The following is a 25394-nucleotide window of genomic DNA, read 5'->3' on the forward strand; positions in this document are numbered from 1 at the left end:
CAGGTGTATAAAACTGAGCACACAGTCATGCAATCTCCATAGACAAACATTGGCAGTAGAATGGCCTGTACTGAAGATCTCAGTGACTTTCAACGTGATAGGATGCCACCTCACCAACAAGTCTGTTAGCTTCACGAAATGAGTTTCCATGGCCGAGCAGCCGCATATAAGCCTAAGTTCACCATGCGGAATGCCAATTGTCAGCTGGAGTGTGATGGCTGGCGCGGAGGGGATGGCTGTCGTTTTACATGTTTCTTACCAACTTTGCTATTTTGTTCGTTTTTTCCCCGCATTTTTAAAACTCTTTGTAACTTCTGTAACTCTATTTGTCAATAACTGCTGGTGCGTGAAGTCTAATATTAAAGAAGTCTCAAGTTTTTGAGGTTAGAGTACCTTATGATAAGCTGTCGACCACACTATCTACCAAGAGAGTTTACATCTATATTATTAGTAGCCGTCTATTTACCACCACAAACTGCTGGCACTAAAACTGCACTCAACCAACTCTATAAGGCCATAAGCAAACAAGAAAATGCTCATCCAGAAGTGTGGCCGGGGCCTTTAATGCAGGCAAACCTACCACCTTTACTCCACACAGAGACACATACAAAGCTCTCCATCATCCTCCATTTGGCAAATAGGAACTTAATTCTTTCCTCCTGATTTCGGCTTACAAACAAATGATAAAGCAGGAAGTACCAGTGACTTCCTCAATACAGAAGTGGTCAGATGACGGAAATGCTAAGCTACAGGACTGTTTTGCTAGCACAGACTGGAATATTTTCCCGGGATTCATCCAATGGCATTGAGGAGTATACCACCTCAGTCATCGGCTTCATCAATAAGTGCATCGACTACGTCGTCCCCACAGTGGCCATACGTACATATCCCAACCAGAAGCCATGGATTATAGACAACATCAGCACCAAGCTAAAGGCTAAAGCTTCCGCATTCAAGGAGTGGGACACTAATCCGGACGCTTATAAGAAATCCTGCTATGCCCTCAGACAAACCATCAAACAGGCAAAGTTTCAATACAGGACTAAGATTGAATCCTACTACAACGGCTCTGATTCTCGTTGGATGTGGCAGGGCTTGAAAACTATTATGGACTGCAAAGGGAAAACCAGCTGCGAGCTGCCCAGTGACGTGAGCCTACTAGACGAACTAAATGCCTTTTATGCTCGCTTTGAGGCAAGCAACACTGAAGCATGCATAAGAGCACCAGCTGTTCCGGACAACTGTGTGATTAAGCTCTCCATAGCCGATGTGAGCAAGACCTTTAAACAGGTCAACATTCACAAAGCCACTGGGCCAGACGGATTACGAGGATGTGTACTCAAAGCATGCGCTGACCAACTGGCAAGTGTCTTCACTGACATTTCAACCTCTCCCTGGCCAGGTCTGTAATACCTACATGTTTCAAACAGACCACCATAGGCCCTGTGCCCAAGATAGCGAAGGTAACCTGCCAAAATGATTACCGCCCGAAGCACTCACATCGGTAGCCATGAAAGGATTTGAAAAGATGGTCATGGCTCACATCAACACCATCATGCCAGAAACCCTAGACCCACTCCAATTCCCATACCGCCCCAACAGATCCACAGTTGACATGATATTAATGCCGAGCAGGTGTCCACATACTTGTGTTATTTATTGAGATGCTTCGTTTTCAGATGATTTTAAAATGACCTAATTATTCTTAAGAAGTGTTTAATAGTTGCTTAACAAAAACAAAAAAATGATCAGCGAGTGTTGCACCTTTTCTTTTACAATGACCATCACATCTTTTAGTTGCATCTCGATTCACGTTGGTTGAGCGGCCTGGCCTCCACTTTCCTAATTACTTTTGGCAACATTTCATTTTAGGAAAAGTTATTTATTGGTGGTTATGCATTGCAGTTTTATACAGAATAATCACATGTGGAAAATGTCTGACCTCCCTGCAATGAACCTTTTTTACATCTGGCCCCCAAAATAATATAGTTGAATAGCCCTGATGTACACTGTACAAGGCTATTGCTTTTTCATACAAAACAGATCAACTCCTCAATACTAAGTAACACTAGCATTATCAATCCAGCCATTTATCCCAAGACAAACCGACTTTACTACACTGAACAAAAATATAAACGCAACATGCAACAATTCATGAGTTCGAGTTCCTATAAGAAAATCAGTCAATTTAAATAAATTCAATAGCCCTTAATCTATCAATTTTACATGACTAGGAATACAGATATGTTGGTCACAGATACCTTTAAAAAAAGTAGGGGCGTGGATCAGAAAAACTGTCAGTATTTGGTGTGAACACCATTTGCCTCATGCAGGGCAACACGTCTCCTTCGCATTGGGTTAATCAGGCTGTTGATTGTGGCCTGTGGAAAGTTGTCCCACTCCTTTTCAATGGCTGTGCGAAGTTGCTAGATATTGGCAGGAACTGGAACATGCAGTCGTACACATCGATCCAGAGCTTCCCACACATGCTCAATGGGTGATATGTCTGAGTATGCAGGCCATGGAAAAACTGGGAAATGTTCTGCTTCCAGGAATTGTGTACAGATCCTTGCGACAGGAGGCAGTGTCACCCCCTCCAGGTGTCGCCCATCTTCCCCATTATCCCCTGGGTACTTAGACCTGTGTTCTCTGTTTGTCTATGCCAGTTCGTCTTGTTAGTCAAATCAACCAGCGTTTTGTCTCAGCTCCTGCTTTTCCCAGTCTCTCGTTTTCTCACCCTCCTGGTTTTGACCCTTGCCTGTCCTGACTCTAAGCCCTGCCTGCCTGACCACTCTGCCTGCCCCTGAACCTGAGCCTGCTTGCCATCCTGTACCTTTGCCCCTACTCTGCCTGACCTGACACTGCCTGCAGTCCTGTACATTTGCCCCACTACTCTGGATTACCGACCACTGCCTGCCTTGACCTGTTGTTTGCCCGCCCCTGTTGCTGTAATAAACATTGTTACTTCAACACAGTCTGCATTTGGGTCTTACCTGAAACATGATAAGCGGTGCATTATCATGCTGAAACATGAGGTGATGGCGGCAGATGAATGGCATGACAATGACAATGACATGACAATGGGCCTTAGGATCTTGTCACGGTATCTCTGTGCATTCAAATTACCATAGATAAAATTAAATTGTGTTTGTTGTCTGTAGCTTATGCCTGCCCATACCATAACCCTACCACCACCATGGGGCACTCTGTTCACAACGTTGACATCAGTAAACTGCTCCCCCACACGAGGACCGGTACAGTTGAAACTGGGATTCATCTGTGAAGAACACACGTCTCCAGCATGCCAGTGGCCATCGAAGATTAGTATTTTCCCACTCTAGTTGATTACGATGCCAAACTGTAGTCAGGTCAAGACACTGGTGAGGATGACGAGCACGCAGATGAGCTTCCCTGAGACCATTTCTAACCGTTTGTGCAAACCCACAGTTTCATCAGCTGTCCAGGTTGCTGTTCTGAAACGATCCTGCAGGTGAAGAAGCCGGATGTGGAGGTCCTGGGCTGGAGTGGTTACACGTGGTCTGTGGATGTGGAGGTCCTGGGCTGGAGTGGTTACACGTGGTCTGTGGATGTGGAGGTCCTGGGCTGGAGTGGTTACACGGTGGTCTCCAGTTGTGAGGCCAGTTGGACTTTTTGCTAAATTTTCGAAAACGACGTTGGAGGCAGCTTATGGTAGAGAAATTAACAATAATTTACCTGTCAACAGCTCTGGTAGACATTCCTGCAGTCAGCATGCCAATTGCACGCTTCCTCAAAATTTGAGACATCTGTGACATTGTATTGTGTGACAAAACTGCACATTTTAGAGTGGCCTTTTATTGTCCCCAGCACAGGGTGCATCTGTGTAATGATCGTGCTGTTTAATCAGATTCTTGAAATGCTACACCTGTCTGGTGTGTGGATTATCTTGGCAAAGGAGAAACGCTAACTAACAGGGATGTAAACAAATTTGGGCACAAGATTTGAGAGAAATTAGCTTTTTGTGCGTATGGAACATTCCTGGGATCTTTTATTTCAGCTCATGAAACATGGGACCAACATGTTGCATTTATATTTTTGTTCAGTATAAATTACTTTGTGTTAATCTTAAATTTACGTTATTTCTTTACTTCTATAAAGTCTGTACAACTACTAGAGTCTCTACACAGATGAGATGTGTTGTGGTGGGCCTACCTTGCTGCCGTCTCCCCCCTGGTGGTAGTGGCCGCCGGGGGAGTGTACGGGTGAGGTGGTGGGCGAGGAGGGCAGGATGTTGATGATGTCAGGGTCCACCAGCTCGTTCTCCTGATCCAGCAGGTCAAAGATCCCGATGGCGTCCGACCCATCTAGACAGAAGGGAAGAGAGATAGAGATCCATATGAAGAAAAAACAACAAGACAGAGTTGAGAACTTGAATAGCGCAAAAAACTATTTCCAATGGACTCAATCAATTCTTTTCAAGAGAGATAAGACAACACAAGTTGCAGTAGAAGCCTTCCAATAAAACAGATGAATTGAGGTCAACGGTGAGAGTTGAGAGGTGAGGCCAGAGGGAAAAGCATTGTGACTCACCGGGGATAGGGTTGAAGGCGATGTCTATGTTGGTGTCAGTAGTGTAGTTGGAGCTGGCCACCTGGACGAAGGCTGAAGTGGGGAACACCAGGATGTGGGTGCAGGACGTGTCCTGGGGAGTACTCAGCTGGGACGTCTGCATGTTCAGAGTGGTGCTGCGGCCAAACACTGAGCCTGTAGACACAGAGTCTGGAGAGAGAGAGGAGACAGGTCAATAATACAGTACGTTCATCTTCATTGAATCTACATTGAATGCAGACAGTATACACACAAATTAAAACTGTTGACATCTGCTATAGCTATCATCCATTAATCTGTGAATGAATTAGTAACACCATTTAATTGATGCAGCAAAAATGTAAGTGGTGCCAATAAAAGCAACCATCTTCCAACTGGCCATTATTAAATAGTCCAGCGCTCTAGTCCCATATTATAATGATTATCTGTTGAGTACAACCCACAATGTCTGGGTCACCGGTCTGGAGGGACCCGTCCAGCCCCTCCCCATATACAGCAGTAGACCCATATTATAATGATTATCTGTTGAGTACAACCCACAATGTCTGGGTCACCGGTCTGGAGGGACCCGTCCAGCCCCTCCCCATATACAGCAGTAGACCCATATTATAATGATTATCTGTTGAGTACAACCCACAATGTCTGGGTCACCGGTCTGGAGGGACCCGTCCAGCCCCTCCCCATATACAGCAGTAGACCCATATTATAATGATTATCTGTTGAGTACAACCCACAATGTCTGGGTCACCGGTCTGGAGGGACCCGTCCAGCCCCTCCCCATATACAGCAGTAGACCCATATTATACACTGACAGTGTCAAAGTGTCCGTGCCAATCACTCCCCAAAATAAACCCATTGATCTAGAGCTCCATCACATCACACAGAAATCAATGGAGCCTGAGAACTAGTGGTTTATGACTGAGAGAAGCAGTGTCCTCAAAACGATCAATCTGATAACGACAAGGAGCGACATGCATTATAACAGGCTGCCACCATCCATCAGATGCAAGTACACACACACACACACACACACACACACACACACACACACACACACACACACACACACACACACACACACACACACACACACACACACACACACACACACACACACACACACACACACACACACACACACACACACACACACACACACACACAGGCAGGCAGGAGGACATCGTACCTGGCATGATGACAAAAGAGCACTGTGGCTCCATGGCGACCAGACAGGCGCTAAGGATGCTGGGAGTGTCGGAGGCAGAGATGCCACACATTCGACACATCTCCTTGAGACGGCGACTTAGAGACTGCAGGTTCCTCCTGCTCAGCAGAATACTCCAGTCTGGAAAGGAGGGAGAGAGGGAAGAAAGAGAAGAATTATTCAATGAGTAAGACAAGATAAATGTAAAATAGCAAAGTACCTCTGAGGACACCACTATTCTTTCACTAACAATAATGTTTTATAGAGGAGATTGAAAAGAATGAGTAAAACAAGATGAGTGTAAAACAGCAAAGTACCCCATTGAGATTAAAGAGGGCTAGATCCTAAGTACCCCATTGAGATTAAAGAGGGCTAGATCCTAAGTACCCCATTGAGATTAAAGAGGGCTAGATCCTAAGTACCCCATTGAGATTAAAGAGGGCTAGATCCTAAGTACCCCATTGAGATTAAAGAGGGCTAGATCCTAAGTACCCCATTGAGATTAAAGAGGGCCAGATCCTAAGTACCCCATTGAGATTAAAGAGGGCCAGATCCTAAGTACCCCATTGAGATTAAAGAGGGCTAGATCCTAAGTACCCCATTGAGATTAAAGAGGGCTAGATCCTAAGTACCCCATTGAGATTAAAGAGGGCTAGATCCTAAGTACCCCATTGAGATTAAAGAGGGCCAGATCCTAAGTACCCCATTGAGATTAAAGGGCTAGATCATAAGTACCCCATTGAGATTAAAGAGGGCTAGATCCTAAGTACCCCATTGAGATTAAAGAGGGCTAGATCCTAAGTACCCCATTGAGATTAAAGAGGGCTAGATCCTAAGTACCCCATTGAGATTAAAGAGGGCTCGATCCTAAGTACCCCATTGAGATTATAGAGGGCTAGATCCTAAATACCCCATTGAGATTATAGAGGGCTAGATCCTAAATACCCCATTGAGATTATAAAGGGCTCGATCCTAAGTACCCCATTGAGATTATAGAGGGCTAGATCCTAAATACCCCATTGAGATTATAGAGGGCTAGATACTAAGTACCCCATTGAGATTATAGAGGGCTAGATCCTAAGTACCCCATTGAGATTAAAGAGGGCTAGATCCTAAGTACCCCATTGAGATTATAGAGGGATAGATCCTAAGTACCCCATTGAGATTAAAGAGGGCTAGATCCTAAGTACCCCATTGAGATTATGGAGGTCTAGATCCTAAATACCCCATTGAGATTATAGAGGGCTAGATCCTAAATACCCCATTGAGATTATAGAGGGCTAGATCCTAAGTACCCCATTGAGATTATAGAGGGCTCGATCCTAAGTACCCCATTGAGATTAAATAGGGCTCGATCCTAAGTACCCCATTGAGATTATAGAGGGCTAGATCCTAAATACCCCATTGAGATTATAGAGGGCTCGACCCTAAGTACCCAATTGAGATTAAATAGGGCTCGATCATAAGTACCCCAGTGAGATTATAGAGGGCTAGATCCTAAATACCCCATTGAGATTATAGAGGGCTAGATCCTAAGTACCCCATTGACATTATAGAGGGCTCGATCCTAAGTACCCCATTGAGATTATAGAGGGCTAGATCCTAAATACCCCATTGAGATTGTAGAGAGCTAGATCCTAAATACCCCATTGAGATTATAGAGGGCTAGATCCTAAGTACCCCATTGAGATTATAGAGGGCTCGATCCTAAGTACCCCATTGAGATTAAATAGGGATCGATCCTAAGTACCCCATTGAGATTACAGAGGGCTAGATCCTAAATACCCCATTGAGATTATAGAGGGCTAGATCCTAAATACCCCATTGAGATTATAGAGGGCTCGATCCTAAGTACCCCATTGAGATTATACAGGGCTAGATCCTAAATACCCCATTGAGATTATAGAGGGCTAGATACTAAGTACCCCATTGAGATTATAGAGGGCTAGATCCTAAGTACCCCATTGAGATTAAAGAGGACTAGATCCTAAGTACCCCATTGAGATTATAGAGGGATAGATCCTAAATACCCCATTGAGATTAAAGAGGGCTAGATCCTAAGTACCCCATTGAGATTATGGAGGTCTAGATCCTAAATACCCCATTGAGATTATAGAGGGCTAGATACTAAATACCCCATTGAGATTATAGAGGGCTAGATCCTAAGTACCCCATTGAGATTATAGAGGGCTCGATCCTAAGTACCCCATTGAGATTAAATAGGGCTCGATCCTAAATACCCCATTGAGATTATAGAGGGCTAGATCCTAAATACCCCATTGAGATTATAGAGGGCTGGATCCTAAATACCCAATTGAGATGAAATAGGGCTCGATCCTAAGTACCCTATTGAGATTATAGAGGGCTAGATCCTAAATACCCCATTGAGATTAAAGAGGGCTAGATCCTAAGTACCCCATTGGGATTATAGAGGGCTAGATCCTAAATACCCCATTGAGATTATAGAGGGCTGGATCCTAAATACCCCATTGAGATTACAGAGGGCTAGATCCTAAGTACCCCATTGAGATTATAGAGGGCTAGATCCTAAGTACCCCATTGAGATTAAAGGGGGCTAGATACTAAGTACCCCATTGAGATTAAAGAGGGCTAGATCCTACGTACCCCATTGAGATTAGAGGGCTAGATCATAAGTACCCCATTGAGATTAAAGAGGGCTAGATCCTAAGTACCCCATTGAGATTTAAGAGGGCCAGATCCTAAGTACCCCATTGAGATTAAAGAGGGCTAGATCCTAAGTACCCCATTGAGATTATAGAGGGCTAGATCCTAAATACCCCATTGAGATTAAAGAGGGCTAGATCCTAAGTACCCCATTGAGATTATGGAGGGCTAGATCCTAAATACCCCATTGAGATTATAGAGGGCTAGATCCTAAATACCCCATTGAGATTATAGAGGGCTAGATCCTAAGTACCCCATTGAGATTACAGAGGGGTCGATCCTATAAGTACCCCATTGAGATTAAATAGGGCTTGATCCTAAGTACCCCATTGAGATTATAGAGGGCTAGATCCTAAATACCCCATTGAGATTATAGAGGGCTAGATCCTAAGTACCCGATTGAGATTAAATAGGGTTCGATCCTAAGTACCCCATTGAGATTATAGAGGGCTAGATCCTAAGTACCCGATTGAGATTAAATAGGGCTCGATCCTAAATACCCCATTGAGATTATAGAGGGCTAGATCCTAAATACGCCATTGAGATTATAGAGGGCTAGATCCTAAATACCCCATTGAGATGAAATAGAGCTCGATCCTAAGTACCCCATTGAGATTATAGAGGGCTAGATCCTAAATACCCCATTGAGATTATCGAGGGCTAGATCCTAAGTACCCCATTGAGATTATAGAGGGCTAGATCCTAAATACCCCATTGAGATTATAGAGGGCTGGATCCTAAATACCCCATGGTAATTATAGAGGGCTCGATCCTAAATACCCCATTGAGATTATAGAGGGCTAAATCCTAAATACCCCATTGAGATTAAAAAGGGCTCGATCCTAAGTACCCCATTGAGATTATAGAGGGCTAGATCCTAAGTACCCCATTGATATTAAATAGGGCTCGATCCTTAGTACCCCATTGAGATTATAGAGGGCTAGATCCTAAATACGCCATTGAGATTATAGAGGGCTAGATCCTAAATACCCCATTGAGATTATAGAGGGCTCGATCCTAAGTACCCCATTGAGATTATAGAGGGCTAGATCCTAAATACCCCATTGAGATTATAGCGGGCTCGATCCTAAACATCCCATTGAGATTATAGAGGACTAGATCCTAAATACCCCATTGAGATTAAAGAGGGCAAGATCCTAAATACCCCATTGAGATTATAGAGGGCTAGATCCTAAGTACCCCATTGAGATTATAGAGGGCTAGATCCTAAGTACCCCATTGAGATTATAGAGGGCTAGATCCTAAGTACCCCATTGAGATTATAGAGGGCTAGATCCTAAGTACCCCATTGAGATTAAAGAGGGCTAGATCCTAAACTGATGGTTGACTGTTGTCCTCCTCACCTCTCAACTCGCCGTGTCCCATTCGGCCCAAGCGACCTATCACCACCCTCCATGGCACAGATGTCATCTGCACCAGCCCCAAGCACCAATCCCACAGCTTCTGCAGGCCCGACCTCCGGGCAGAGCCCTTTTTCCTCCGCGCTCTGTCAGAACAAAACACCCACATATTGTCACAATGAAAACATTTAACACTACACTCATAACTACAAATCACCAAGGAGTTGCCATGTTGAAGGAAACGTGTAGATTGTTGATCTTGCAATAATCACTATACTTCAAGGCTACACATTGTTTTCATCATTACCTGGAAACAACCCACAACAAACATTGTTTTCATCATTACCTGGAAACAACCCACAACAAACATTGTTTTCATCATTACCTGGAAACAACCCACAACAAACATTGTTTTCATCATTACCTGGAAACAACCCACAACAAACATTGTTTTCATCATTACCTGGAAACAACCCACAACAAACATGTTTTCATCATTACCTGGAAACAACCCACAACAAACATTGTTTTCATCATTACCTGGAAACAACCCACAACAAACATTGTTTTCATCATTACCTGGAAACAACCCACAACAAACATTGTTTTCATCATTACCTGGAAACAACCCACAACAAACATTGTTTTCATCATTACCTGGAAACAACCTACAACAAACATTGTTTTCCAAAAGAAAAATACTCGCTGCAAAATACATTTGCAATGCTCTGCTTGAGGTTTTCTGACTAGATGGTGGTAGAAGTGGTGAGGATGATGTGGTCCCACCTGTTGGGCACGTCGATGCTGATGATGCAGGTCTCCAGCAGCTCTCCGTACAGGTCGGTGCAGGTGGCCAGGAGCCAGCGCTGGTCGTGGGACAGGCAGTAGCCCACAAACAGCACGTTGTACTTCTGAGAGGCCTCCCCGAACGTCTCCCCCAGCTCAGTCTGCTTGTCCTTGGTGGGTGCCAGGATGAAGGGAGGCGTGTAGAGCCGCAAACACTCTGGTCTCTGTTGGGTAGAGAGAGAGAGAGAGAGGGGGGTCAAAGGTTAGGGGTTAGACGAGGGTCATGTTCAGTAAGGATATTTTTTTTTACTGGGAGACGGCTACCTACTTATGTCCAATAACGATGAATATGTTTTTGTTTACCATTGCAACACAGTTAGGTACATTGTGCCCTACAGAACACAACCCAGGACTATATCTGTCTGTCTTCTCTTGGACTAGAAAGACATTGTATGTACAAGAATCACTGGGTTGGTTAGTCGACAGCCAGCATTCTACCAGTGTCACTACAGAGATACCATTTATCCAGCTAGCTAAGTAGCTCAGCTCCTGCTCTAGTCCCCACTCCTCTCCACTCCACTGTGTACAGGGTAAATGTAATGTAGTGGCTGGCTGGCCTGGGAAAGTTAAATAGGATTGGGTGGCAGTCTGGGGCCTCTCCCTGCCTGAACCTGTAGTCTGGAACCCCTTAGGGAGGTCTACGGAAGCTAGCCAAGCAGATAATGGAAAGAAAACTGGAGAGAAGGAAGAGGGTTATAAGATCCCCTGGTCTTGTTCCAGGACTAAGGGGGTTAGTGTAACACTTTCTCCATCTCAATGCTCCTTTCCTCTCTCCCTTGCTATCGTTCTCTTGCTGGCACACCACACACGGCCAGAGTAGGGCTGAGGAGCAGAGGGGAGGGTCAGGCTATGACAGGGATCAGCAATCCTGGTCCTCAGGGGAGGTAGTGTCTGCCGGTTTACAGTTTCCCTGGCATTTCATTCATCATTGTTCTCCCATAGCACACACATCTGGTTTCCCAGCTCTAAACCAATCAATGATTCAAACCAGCAGACACTTAGGACCCCCCCCCCCGGTGTAGAAGCAGCATATTGTTAGTTAAGTTAAAGTTGGGATAATGTTAGTTAGGCTCATGTCATGTTTGCTTACCTCTGGGCTCTTCAGTGCGGTGTTGATGGCCAGGCCGGGGCCGAAGCCAGTCAGCGACTTGACATTGGTGGATCTGGGGAGGGGTCGCCTGCACTGGGAGAACACTGAGAAGGCCAGGGACTTGAGGTGCTGAGCGTAGATATGACGCTCCTCGCTCCTCACCGGCTGGAGCAGGTACTGGCACGGGATGATCTGAGAGGGGAGAGGTGGAAACCAATCGGTCAGCATACAACTTTAACAAAACTACATCTACGTTCTGTCTTCTCTTATAGCGATTGTCCTGTCTGACATATTTTGCCCTAAAACAAAGTCTTATCAACTATTTGTGAAGCATTTTGTTCTAAATAAACATACACATTCTAACATTGCCACCAAACATTCTTTCATCAACACACACATGCGCAGACTTGTGTCAAGATGACCTGTACAGAGACAGAGTTGTGTTGAGATGACCTGTACAGAGACAGAGTTGTGTTGAGATGACCTGTAGAGACAGAGTTGTGTTGAGATGACCTGTAGAGAGACAGAGTTGTGTTGAGATGACCTGTAGAGACAGAGTTGTGTTGAGATGACCTGTAGAGACAGAGTTGTGTTGAGGTTACCTGTAGAGAGACAGAGTTGTGTTGAGGTTACCTGTAGAGAGACAGAGTTGTGTTGAGATGACCTGTACAGAGACAGAGTTGTGTTGAGGTTACCTGTACAGAGACAGAGTTGTGTTGAGGTTACCTGTACAGAGACAGAGTTGTGTTGAGATGACCTGTACAGAGACAGAGTTGTGTTGAGGTTACCTGTACAGAGACAGAGTTGTGTTGAGGTTACCTGTACAGAGACAGAGTTGTGTTGAGATGACCTGTAGAGACAGAGTTGTGTTGAGATGACCTGTACAGAGACAGAGTTGTGTTGAGGTTACCTGTACAGAGACAGAGTTGTGTTGAGGTTACCTGTACAGAGACAGAGTTGTGTTGAGGTTACCTGTACAGAGACAGAGTTGTGTTGAGGTTACCTGTACAGAGACAGAGTTGTGTTGAGGTTACCTGTACAGAGACAGAGTTGTGTTGAGATGACCTGTAGAGACAGAGTTGTGTTGAGATGACCTGTACAGAGACAGAGTTGTGTTGAGGTTACCTGTACAGAGACAGAGTTGTGTTGAGGTTACCTGTACAGAGACAGAGTTGTGTTGAGGTTACCTGTACAGAGACAGAGTTGTGTTGAGGTTACCTGTACAGAGACAGAATTGTGTTGAGGTTACCTGTACAGAGACAGAGTTGTGTTGAGGTTACCTGTACAGAGACAGAGTTGCGGATGTGTGGTGGGAGGAACTGGAGCATCTCCAGGTAGCAGCGCAGCAGGCCCAGGGTCCACACACTGGACCCCGCCTCAGGCTCCTCATAGGTGAAGGGGTCCACGATGTACACCACGATGGCCGGGGGGTACGTTATGGCATGAGATTCTCCATCCGTCGGCACACCCACCTTCTCTCGCTCCATGGTGCTGGAGAGGAGGACAAGAGAGAGAGGGAGTTAGGACAAGGAATGGGGTTTCGCTCCGGGCACTGTGTGTGTGTGTGTGTGTGTGTGTGTGTGTGTGTGTGTGTGTGTGTGTGTGTGTGTGTGTGTGTGTGTGTGTGTGTGTGTGTGTGTGTGTGTGTGTGTGTGTGTGTGTGTGTGTGTGTGTGTGTGTGTGTACATGAGTGAATTCAGGCCCGGTGTTGTACCTACCTCTCAAGGGGTTCAGTGGGTGACTGGGCCTGGCTGGCTGAGTCCACCCCGGTGAGGCCTGCGTTCTGGGCTCCAGCCTGTTGGCCCAGCTGCCCTCCCTGGGTGCCACCACCCTGGCCCTGGTTCTGCATGCTCACGGTCCCAAAGGGAGGGAAGGAGCTGGGTTTGGCAGACTGCAGCCCACTGCTGGGCTGGCTCCCTGACGACGCTGTGCTGGTGGCACTGTTGGCTACACCGGTGTTGTTACTAGGCACGCTGCTGCTGCTGTTGTTGTTGGGGAGGGAGGGGGTCGCTGAGTTTTGGGGGCAAGCAGAGGTGGTGGAGGAGGAGCCAGAGGATTGTGTGGATGAGCATTGGTTGGTGACAGGAGGGGGTGTGGGCTGTGTGAGGAGGGAGCTGTCTAAAGGCTGTGCGGCGAGGTATGGAGCTGATGGGAGAGACAGGAGCACAGAGGAAATCTTCATTTATAAGCCCATCTAAATGAACAAGGATTACACTTTAGTCATCATCCGCTACAACAAACCTTTTAGAAAAACAAGATCCTTTTAGAAACCAAAAATAGGCTTTTTCATCTTCTAAATCCTTGGGTATATGGGCATGGGGGTACAGAAAGGCCTGAGCCCGACCAGATCCCCACCTGTGTCGTCATTGGAACCTACCGAGGTCGTGGCGGCAGACTTGTGCATAGAGCTTGAGTTTGGCGAAGGCATCGCTGTTGCTGCTGGCAGCCTTGATGAACCAATCGCTGACGGGCTGCTCCGCTAGCTTCTTAGCAGCCGATCCGCCCACTCTCACGATGCCGTCCGGGTGACCTTTTGAGATTGGCTGGTGCTGGCCCAGACGACATGACTGCAGGAAAATGGAGGGAGAGGAGGACTGGATGAATAGTTAGACAACAGCACAGGAGTGACTAAGTGACTTGACGTCGAGGCAATAAGGAACGGTAAGGAAATGGAGTAGACAGATCTTTTTTTTTTTACAGTAGGCTGTGTTGTAAGCGTCTAGTATGTTTTTTATCAGTCAGTAAGCGTCTAGTAAGGTCTGGGTCAATTCTATTTCATTAAAGAATTGAAAAGTGACCTTTGTTTTTAAATAGGAATTTGTAAATTTTTCATATCCAAAATTAAAACGCATCTGACCCCAACCCTAGCCTGGTCCCCAATCTATTTGAGCATTCTTGCACTTATGGTCATATGCTCTTAACCCCTAACTGCTATGGTCAACTCCAATGGGTCATTGTCATGATAAACACAAGATCTGGGACCAGGCAACTCCAAAAAGGTGGTTGCTTCAGCTGTCCAAAATGCCCACTCTCTTGCATGATAAATGGACAGTTGTTGACGTTCTCCAGCCGTACCTCGTAGACGGCGGTGAGGTCCCTGAAGAAGCTCTTAGCCCCCTGGAGCAGGGCCTCATTGTCGGGACAGACCACCAGGTAGCCCACGTCCCTGTGGGAGCCAAAGGGGTCCAGCAGCAGCTTCTCCCAGTAGGGCAAGCCGAAGGGCGACAGCACCACAAAGTCATACTCATAACCCACCAGGAAGGTAGGGATGGGCAGGGGCTCTGGAGACTCATCTGTGCCTGATGCCGGGAAGGAGGGGGGAGAAGGGAGGAGAGGCCAGAGAGGATGGGCAGGGGAACGGAAGGGAGGAGAGGAGAGGGAGAAGAGAGGGGAGGAAAGGAGAGGAGAGGGAGAAGAGAGGAGAGGGAAAAGAGAGGAGAGGGAGAAGAGGGGGAAGAGAGGAGAGGAAAGGAGAGGGAGAAGAGAGGAGAGGGAGAAGAGGGGGAAGAGAGGAGAGGGAGAAGAGGGGAGAGGGAGAAAAGAGGACAGGAGAGGGAGAAGAGAGGAGAGTGAGAAGAGAGGAGAGGGAGAAGAGAGGAGAGGGAGAGGGAGAAGAGGGGGAAGAGAGGAGAGGAAAGGAGAGGGAGAAGAGAGGAGAGGGAGAAGAGAGGGAGAAGAGATGAGAGGGAGAAGAGGGTGAAGAGAGGAGAGGGAGAAAAGAGGAGAGGAGAGGGAGAAGAGAGGAGAGGGAGAGGAGAGGGAGAAGAGAGGGAGAAGGGGGGAAGAGAGGAGAGGGAGAAGAGAGGAGAGGGAGAAGAGAGAGGGAGAAGAGAGGAGAAGAGAGAAGAGGAGAGGAGAGGAGAGGAGAGGAGAGGAGAGGAGAGGGATTAAGTCCTCCTTCAGCGATAAAAATAAAAACAATTCCATCGAAAAGTGATATCTCAAGTATAAATACATAGACATTTTACCTTTTGTTATTTGTTATTGACTGTACGTTTGTTTATGTGTAACTCTGTGTTGTTTGTTTTAGGCACCCTGATTTGCTTTATCTTGGCCCAGTCGCAATTTTAAATTGTTCTCAACTGGCCTACCTGGTGAAATAAATTAATATAAAACAGTAAAGCAGACACACTAAAGGGTCAAAAATATTTGTTGAGCAAAATAGTGTTTTTTTAGACACGACTGCAAACTTCAAGGAGTTGGTCTGATGGTAGAGGAGCAATAGAGAACAAAAGAGGAAACATCCACCCGCCCGACCCCCACCCCCCACTGGTGCCATGTCATGACCTACCTGGAACACCTATTGAGATGTGCCTTTTGTTAAGTAAATCAGGTGTTAAATGAGGTGAAAAGGACACTAGATTAGGGCTGTAAACAAGGTAGCACTGCCACCTGTCACATTCACAGAGAAGGCTTGAGAGCCCAAAGTGAACCCATCACAACAGCAGTGGCAGCTTCCCACTGACCTGACATCTGGACTACAGCACTGTGACTGAGATAACTACTGATCTGCCTGCAAACACAGACTACGTCTCATCTGCCTGTGTAAGCCAGTGGCTCTTGGAGTATTTTTCCCTGGTGGCTTACCGTAGGAGCCCCGTCCAGCCATCTTGTGGAACTGCTGCCAGGTGAGGGGTCCCTGAACGCCCCAGGAGCGCACTGTCCTCTTCTTCTGGATGGCATCCTGGAGTACAGGCTGGAGGGAGAGCAGCACCCGCAACACGTCCTGAGAGCACAGAGCACTGATGTCCACCGCTGGGGAGAGGGGGAGGACAGTTAGAAAGAGAACACACAGAGCACTGATGTCCACCACTGGGGAGAGGACAGTTAGAAAGAGAACACACAGAGCACTGATGTCCACCACTGGGGAGAGGACAGTTAGAAAGAGAACACACAGAGCACTGATGTCCACCACTGGGGAGAGGGGGAGGACAGTTAGAAAGAGAACACACAGAGCACTGATGTCCACCACTGGGGAGAGGGGGAGGACAGTTAGAAAGAGAACACACAGAGTACTGATGTCCACCGCTGGGGAGAGGGGGAGGACAGTTAGAAAGAGAACACACAGAGCACTGATGTCCACCACTGGGGAGAGGGGGAGGACAGTTAGAAAGAGAACACACAGAGCACTGATGTCCACCGCTGGGGAGAGGGGGAGGACAGTTAGAAAGAGAACACACAGAGCACTGATGTCCACCACTGGGGAGAGGACAGTTAGAAAGAGAACACACAGAGCACTGATGTCCACCACTGGGGAGAGGGGGAGGACAGTTAGAAAGAGAACACACAGAGCACTGATGTCCACCACTGGGGAGAGGGGGAGGACAGTTAGAAAGAGAACACACAGAGCACTGATGTCCACCACTGGGGAGAGGACAGTTAGAAAGAGAACACACAGAGCACTGATGTCCACCGCTGGGGAGAAGACAGTTAGAAAGAGAACACACAGAGCACTGATGTCCACCACTGGGGAGAGGACAGTTAGAAAGAGAACACACAGAGCACTGATGTCCACCACTGGGGAGAGGACAGTTAGAAAGAGAACACACAGAGCACTGATGTCCACCACTGGGGAGAGGGGGAGGACAGTTAGAAAGAGAACACACAGAGCACTGATGTCCACCACTGGGGAGAGGGGGAGGACAGTTAGAAAGAGAACACAGAGCACTGTGTCCACCACTGGGGAGAGGACAGTTAGAAAGAGAACACACAGAGCACTGATGTCCACCACTGGGGAGAGGGGGAGGACAGTTAGAAAGAGAACACACAGAGCACTGATGTCCACCGCTGGGGAGAGGGGGAGGACAGTTAGAAAGAGAACACACAGAGCACTGATGTCCACCACTGGGGAGAGGGGGAGGACAGTTAGAAAGAGAACACACAGAGCACTGATGTCCACCACTGGGGAGAGGACAGTTAGAAAGAGAACACACAGAGCACTGATGTCCACCGCTGGGGAGAGGACAGTTAAAAAGAGAACACACAGAGCACTGATGTCCACCACTGGGGAGAGGACAGTTAAAAAGAGAACACACAGAGCACTGATGTCCACCGCTGGGGAGAGGACAGTTAAAAAGAGAACACACAGAGCACTGATGTCCACCGCTGGGGAGAGGACAGTTAGAAAGAGAACACACAGAGCACTGATGTCCACCGCTGGGGAGAGGACAGTTAAAAAGAGAACACACAGAGTACTGATGTCAAACGCTGGGGAGAGGACAGTTAGAAAGAGAACACACAGAGCACTGATGTCCACCACTGGGGAGAGGACAGTTAGAAAGAGAACACACAGAGCACTGATGTCCACCGCTGGGGAGAGGACAGTTAGAAAGAGAACACACAGAGCACTGATGTCCACCACTGGAGAGAGGACAGTTAAAAAGAGAACACACAGAGCACTGATGTCCACCGCTGGGGAGAGGGGGAGGACAGTTAGAAAGAGAACACACAGAGCACTGATGTCCACCACTGGGGAGAGGGGGAGGACAGTTAGAAAGAGAACACACAGAGCACTGATGTCCACCGCTGGGGAGAGGACAGTTAGAAAGAGAACACACAGAGCACTGATGTCCACCACTGGGGAGAGGACAGTTAGAAAGAGAACACACAGAGCACTGATGTCCACCGCTGGGGAGAGGGGGAGGACAGTTAGAAAGAGAACACACAGAGCACTGATGTCCACCACTGGGGAGAGGGGGAGGACAGTTAGAAAGAGAACACACAGAGCACTGATGTCCACCACTGGGGAGATGACAGTTAGAAAGAGAACACACAGAGCACTGATGTCCACCGCTGGGGAGAGGGGGAGGACAGTTAGAAAGAGAACACACAGAGCACTGATGTCCACCACTGGGGAGAGGACAGTTAGAAAGAGAACACACAGAGCACTGATGTCCACCGCTGGGGAGAGGGGGAGGACAGTTAGAAAGAGAACACACAGAGCACTGATGTCCACCGCTGGGGAGAGGGGGAGGACAGTTGGAAAGAGAACACACAGAGCACTGATGTCCACCACTGGGGAGAGGGGGAGGACAGTTAGAAAGAGAACACACAGAGCACTGATGTCCACCACTGGGGAGAGGACAGTTAGAAAGAGAACACACAGAGCACTGATGTCCACCGCTGGGGAGAGGGGGAGGACAGTTAGAAAGAGAACACAGAGCACTGTGTCCACCACTGGGGAGAGGACAGTTAGAAAGAGAACACACAGAGCACTGATGTCCACCACTGGGGAGAGGGGGAGGACAGTTAGAAAGAGAACACACAGAGCACTGTGTCCACCACTGGGGAGAGGACAGTTAGAAAGAGAACACACAGAGCACTGATGTCCACCACTGGGGAGAGGGGGAGGACAGTTAGAAAGAGAACACACAGAGCACTGATGTCCACCACTGGGGAGAGGGGGAGGACAGTTAGAAAGAGAACACACAGAGCACTGATGTCCACCACTGGGGAGAGGGGGAGGACAGTTAGAAAGAGAACACACAGAGCACTGATGTCCACCACTGGGGAGAGGACAGTTAGAAAGAGAACACACAGAGCACTGATGTCCACCGCTGGAGAGAGGGGGAGGATAGTTAGAAAGAGAACACACAGAGCACTGATGTCCACCACTGGGGAGAGGACAGTTAGAAAGAGAACACACAGAGCACTGATGTCCACCACTGGGGAGAGGACAGTTAGAAAGAGAACACACAGAGCACTGATGTCCACCGCTGGAGAGAGGGGGAGGACAGTTAGAAAGAGAACACACAGAGCACTGATGTCCACCACTGGGGAGAGGACAGTTAGAAAGAGAACACACAGAGCACTGATGTCCACCACTGGGGAGAGGACAGTTAGAAAGAGAACACACAGAGCACTGATGTCCACCGCTGGAGAGAGGGGGAGGACAGTTAGAAAGAGAACACACAGAGCACTGATGTCCACCACTGGGGAGAGGACAGTTAGAAAGAGAACACACAGAGCACTGATGTCCACCGCTGGGGAGAGGGGGAGGACAGTTAGAAAGAGAACACACAGAGCACTGATGTCCACCACTGGGGAGAGGGGGAGGACAGTTAGAAAGAGAACACACAGAGCACTGATGTCCACCACTGGGGAGAGGACAGTTAGAAAGAGAACACACAGAGCACTGATGTCCACCACTGGGGAGAGGGGAGGACAGTTAGAAAGAGAACACACAGAGCACTGATGTCCACCACTGGGGAGAGGACAGTTAGAAAGAGAACACACAGAGCACTGATGTCCACCACTGGGGAGAGGACAGTTAGAAAGAGAACACACAGAGCACTGATGTCCACCACTGGGGAGAGGACAGTTAGAAAGAGAACACACAGAGCACTGATGTCCACCACTGGGGAGAGGACAGTTAGAAAGAGAACACAGAGCACTGATGTCCACCACTGGGGAGAGGACAGTTAGAAAGAGAACACAGAGCACTGATGTCCACCACTGGGGAGAGGACAGTTAGAAAGAGAACATAGAGCACTGACAACACAAAAGATAGCAACATTCTGATAACTGTCAGGGAAAATGAACAGACTGGTTTATATTGGTTAGTTATGCTAGCCAGCTTAAGCTCTACAGGGCCAAATGCGAAGAACAATTTATTATTAGACAGACTTGAATGATGGTTAGAACAACAAAAAGGTGCTTTTCTTACCGTTTTGTTTGGACCAGTGGTGTAGACAAGTACTCTTGACCAGGGCCTCGTCCACCTTTCCTCCTGACATGTTGTCCATGAACTGGCGGCCGTGCTCCAGAGCCATGTAGCAGTCACTGTGGTAGTCCCTCTCCTCCACCCTCACACAGGCCGGCACTGGACAACCCCCGGGCCCCCGGCTGTCAGGCTCCATCCCAGCCATGGGAGAGAAGGGGTTGGTGCACTGGTCCTGTAGCAGTAAGATCAGTTCGTCTGGTACCCTCTCCCCCCTCCCTCCTCCCCCTGTCCTCTCCAGCGAGTGTTGCCGCAGCGCCTCGAAGCGCTTCTCCGCCTCGCGGCTGACGTCCGAGTCGCGCCCGATGATGTCCAGCTCGTCCTCCAGGAAGAGGCCCGAGCCGTTGCCATAGCGGCGGTTGACCACAGCGCTGAAGCCGCAGGTGCAGGGGTACTGGGCCTCTCCCGTGGGGTCGCTCAGGTACACCCCCACGTCGGCCCCCTTGATGTTCATGTTGCACACGCAGATGCAGCAGCTGTCGAAGTTGCAGTCCTTGAAGAGGTTCATGACGGACTCAGAGAGGATGAGGGTGACGTAGAGGCTGTGGGCCTCGGGGATGGAGGGCACAGTGGCAGGTTCCACTGAGTTGAGAGGTCGACAGGTGGAGGGGGTGGAGGCAGGCGAGTAGAGGTCCGAGTTCTCATACTTAAGCGAGCCCTGGACACTGGCGGGCCCTCTGGGGGTGCGTGGGGTACGGGGAGTGCGTGGTGTGGGGGCGGAGAAGCGCGGGGTGGCCGGTGAGGGCAGGATGCCCGTGCCACTGTTGCTGGGGGGGGCACTGTTGGACATGAAGGGAGTATGGTTCTGGGGTGTGTAACTCTGGCTGTAGTCCTGGTCCATGGCACTGCCCACACTGGGGATGTTACTGTGACAGAGAGAAGAGGAGTCAGTCACACAACACAGCCTGTTGGGACAATATGCTAGAGCTTGATTCAAAACACAACAACAAAGCAGAGCTCAGTATATTATAACAAAACAATCAACAATACTTTCCAGTACCCACTGAACCTCCATTACGAGGCAACCGTCAGAAGGAGGAATGGTAACGGGCTGCCTGTCGGGGTATGCAAATGTCAAATTTCATAAAAAATGTGTTTCTTAGGCCTCCCAGGTGGCGCAGTGGTCTAGGGCACTGTATCGAGTGGTCTAGGGCACTGTATCACCATGCTCTCTCTCCTCTCCTCTCCTCTCCTCTCCTCTCCTCTCCTCTCCTCTCCTCTCCTCTCCTCTCCTCTCCTCTCCTCTCCTCTCCTCTCAATCACCATGCTCTCTCTCTCCTCCTCTCCTCTGTATCAATCACCATGCTCTCTCTCCTCTCCTCTCCTCTCCTCTGTATCAATCACCATGCTCTCTCTCCTCTCCTCTCCTCTCCTCTGTATCAATCACCATGCTCTCTCTCCTCTCCTCTCCTCTGTATCAATCACCATGCTCTCTCTCCTCTCCTCTCCTCTCCTCTGTATCAATCACCATGCTCTCTCTCTCTCTCTCCTCTCCTCTGTATCAATCACCATGCTCTCTCTCCTCTCCTCTCTCTCTCCTCTGTATCAATCACCATGCTCTCTCCTCTCCTCTCCTCTCCTCTGTATCAATCACCATGCTCTCTCCTCTCCTCTGTATCAATCACCATGCTCTCTCTCCTCTCCTCTCCTCTCCTCTGTATCAATCACCATGCTCTCTCCTCTCCTCTCCTCTGTATCAATCACCATGCTCTCTCTCCTCTCCTCTCCTCTGTATCAATCACCATGCTCTCTCTCCTCTCCTCTCCTCTGTATCAATCACCATGCTCTCTCTCTCTCTCTCTCCTCTCCTCTGTATCAATCACCATGCTCTCTCTCCTCTCCACCATCTCTCTCCTCTGTATCAATCACCATGCTCTCTCCTCTCCTCTCCTCTGTATCAATCACCATGCTCTCTCCTCTCCTCTGTATCAATCACCATGCTCTCTCTCCTCTCCTCTCCTCTCCTCTCCTCTGTATCAATCACCATGCTCTCTCCTCTCCTCTCCTCTGTATCAATCACCATGCTCTCTCTCCTCTCCTCTCCTCTCCTCTGTATCAATCACCATGCTCTCTCCTCTCCTCTCCTCTGTATCAATCACCATGCTCTCTCTCCTCTCCTCTCCTCTCCTCTGTATCAATCACCATGCTCTCTCTCCGCTCCTCTCCTCTCCTCTGTATCAATCACCATGCTCTCTCTCCTCTCCTCTCCTCTGTATCAATCACCATGCTCTCTCCTCTCCTCTCCTCTCCTCTGTATCAATCACCATGCTCTCTCTCCTCTCCTCTCCTCTGTATCAATCACCATGCTCTCTCTCCTCTCCTCTCCTCTGTATCAATCACCATGCTCTCTCTCCTCTCCTCTCCTCTGTATCAATCACCATGCTCTCTCTCCTCTCCTCTCCTCTGTATCAATCACCATGCTCTCTCTCCTCTCCTCTCCTCTGTATCAATCACCATGCTCTCTCTCCTCTCCTCTCTCTGTATCAATCACCATGCTCTCTCTCCTCAATCACCATCTCTCTCTCCTCTGTATCAATCACCATGCTCTCTCCCTCTCCTCTCCTCTGTATCAATCACCATGCTCTCTCTCCTCTCCTCTCCTCTGTATCAATCACCATGCTGTATCAATCACCATGCTCTCTCTCCTCTCCTCTCAATCACCATCTCCTCTGTATCAATCACCATGCTCTCCTCTCTCTCTCCTCTCCTCTGTATCAATCACCATGCTCTCTCTCCTCTCCTCTCCTCTGTATCAATCACCATGCTCTCTCCTCTCCTCTCCTCTCCTCTCCTCTGTATCAATCACCATGCTCTCTCCCTCTCCTCTCCTCTGTATCAATCACCATGCTCTCTCCTCTCCTCTCCTCTCCTCTGTATCAATCACCATGCTCTCTCTCTCTCTCTCCTCTGTATCAATCACCATGCTCTCTCCTCTCTCTCCTCTCCTCTGTATCAATCACCATGCTCTCTCTCCTCCTCTCCTCTCCTCTGTATCAATCACCATGCTCTCTCCTCTCTCCTCTCCTCTCTCTCTCTCTCTGTATCAATCACCATGCTCTCTCCTCTCCTCTCCTCTCCTCTGTATCACTCACCATGCCCTCTCCTCTCCTCTCCTCTCCTCTGTATCAATCACCATGCTCTCTCCTCTCCTCTCCTCTGTATCAATCACCATGCTCTCTCTCCTCTCCTCTGTATCAATCACCATGCTCTCTCCTCTCCTCTGTATCAATCACCATGCTCTCTCTCCGTATCAATCACCATGCCTCTCCTCTCCTCTGTATCAATCACCATGCTCTCTCTCCTCTCCTCTCCTCTGTATCAATCACCATGCTCTCTCCTCTCCTCTCCTCTGTATCAATCACCATGCTCTCTCCTCTCCTCTCCTCTCCTCTGTATCAATCACCATGCTCTCTCTCCTCTCCTCTCCTCTGTATCAATCACCATGCTCTCTCTCCTCTCCTCTCCTCTCCTCTCCTCTGTATCAATCACCATGCTCTCTCTCCTCTCCTCTCCTCTGTATCAATCACCATGCTCTCTCCTCTCTCTCTCCTCTGTATCAATCACCATGCTCTCTCTCTCCTCTCCTCTCCTCTGTATCAATCACCATGCTCTCTCTCCTCTCTCCTCTCCTCTGTATCAATCACCATGCTCTCTCTCTCTCCTCTCCTCTGTATCAATCACCATGCTCTCTCTCCTCTCCTCTCCTCTCCTCTCCTCTGTATCAATCACCATGCTCTCTCCTCTCCTCTCCTCTGTATCAATCACCATGCTCTCTCTCCTCTCCTCTCCTCTGTATCAATCACCATGCTCTCTCCTCTCCTCTCCTCTCCTCTGTATCAATCACCATGCTCTCTCCTCTCCTCTCCTCTGTATCAATCACCATGCTCTCTCTCCTCTCCTCTGTATCAATCACCATGCTCTCTCCTCTCCTCTCCTCTGTATCAATCACCATGCTCTCCTCTCCTCTCCTCTGTATCAATCACCATGCTCTCTCTCCTCTCTCCTCTCTCTGTATCAATCACCATGCTCTCTCCTCTCCTCCTCAATCACCATCTCCTCTGTATCAATCACCATGCTCTCTCTCTCTCCTCCTCTCCTCTGTATCAATCACCATGCTCTCTCTCTCCTCTCCTCTGTATCAATCACCATGCTCTCTCTCTCCTCTCCTCTCCTCTGTATCAATCACCATGCTCTCTCTCTCTCCTCTCCTCTCCTCTGTATCAATCACCATGCTCTCTCCTCTCCTCTCCTCTGTATCAATCACCATGCTCTCTCCTCTCCTCTCCTCTGTATCAATCACCATGCTCTCTCTCCTCTCCTCTCCTCTGTATCAATCACCATGCTCTCTCCTCTCCTCTCCTCTGTATCAATCACCATGCTCTCTCTCCTCTCCTCTGTATCAATCACCATGCTCTCTCTCCTCTCCTCTCCTCTCCTCTGTATCAATCACCATGCTCTCTCTCCTCTCCTCTCCTCTCCTCTGTATCAATCACCATGCTCTCTCTCTCCTCTCCTCTCTCCTCTGTATCAATCACCATGCTCTCTCTCTCCTCTCCTCTGTATCAATCACCATGCTCTCTCCTCTCCTCTCCTCTGTATCAATCACCATGCTCTCTCCTCTCCTCTCCTCTCCTCTCCTCTGTATCAATCACCATGCTCTCCTCTCCTCTCCTCTGTATCAATCACCATGCTCTCTCCTCTCCTCTCCTCTGTATCAATCACCATGCTCTCTCTCCTCTCCTCTCCTCTGTATCAATCACCATGCTCTCTCCTCTCCTCTCCTCTCCTCTGTATCAATCACCATGCTCTCTCCTCTCCTCTCAATCCTCTCCCTCTGTATCAATCACCATGCTCTCTCTCCTCTCCTCTCCTCTGTATCAATCAATCCATGCTCTCTCTCCT

General features: G+C 48.4%; 1 protein-coding gene across 2 annotated transcripts in view; it reads right to left on the bottom strand.

Moving 5' to 3' along the window:
• The window catches only part of LOC124010547 (mediator of RNA polymerase II transcription subunit 13-like), a 159635-nt gene that overhangs the window by 3060 nt on the left and 131181 nt on the right, over nucleotides 1-25394 (bottom strand). For both annotated transcript variants that reach the window (XM_046323117.1, XM_046323107.1), the window contains exons 16-27: nucleotides 20439-21358; nucleotides 16361-16528; nucleotides 14849-15072; nucleotides 14151-14340; nucleotides 13492-13918; nucleotides 13054-13264; nucleotides 11774-11965; nucleotides 10624-10847; nucleotides 9841-9983; nucleotides 5774-5932; nucleotides 4570-4758; nucleotides 4192-4343 (exon numbers count right to left, since the gene is read on the bottom strand). In XM_046323117.1, the coding sequence (XP_046179073.1) occupies nucleotides 4192-4343; nucleotides 4570-4758; nucleotides 5774-5932; nucleotides 9841-9983; nucleotides 10624-10847; nucleotides 11774-11965; nucleotides 13054-13264; nucleotides 13492-13918; nucleotides 14151-14340; nucleotides 14849-15072; nucleotides 16361-16528; nucleotides 20439-21358 (3199 nt within the window). The remainder of the gene's footprint in view (nucleotides 1-4191; nucleotides 4344-4569; nucleotides 4759-5773; nucleotides 5933-9840; nucleotides 9984-10623; nucleotides 10848-11773; nucleotides 11966-13053; nucleotides 13265-13491; nucleotides 13919-14150; nucleotides 14341-14848; nucleotides 15073-16360; nucleotides 16529-20438; nucleotides 21359-25394) is intronic.

This window comes from Oncorhynchus gorbuscha, linkage group LG02 (assembly GCF_021184085.1).
Source record: "Oncorhynchus gorbuscha isolate QuinsamMale2020 ecotype Even-year linkage group LG02, OgorEven_v1.0, whole genome shotgun sequence".
Lineage (NCBI taxonomy): Eukaryota > Metazoa > Chordata > Actinopteri > Salmoniformes > Salmonidae > Oncorhynchus > Oncorhynchus gorbuscha.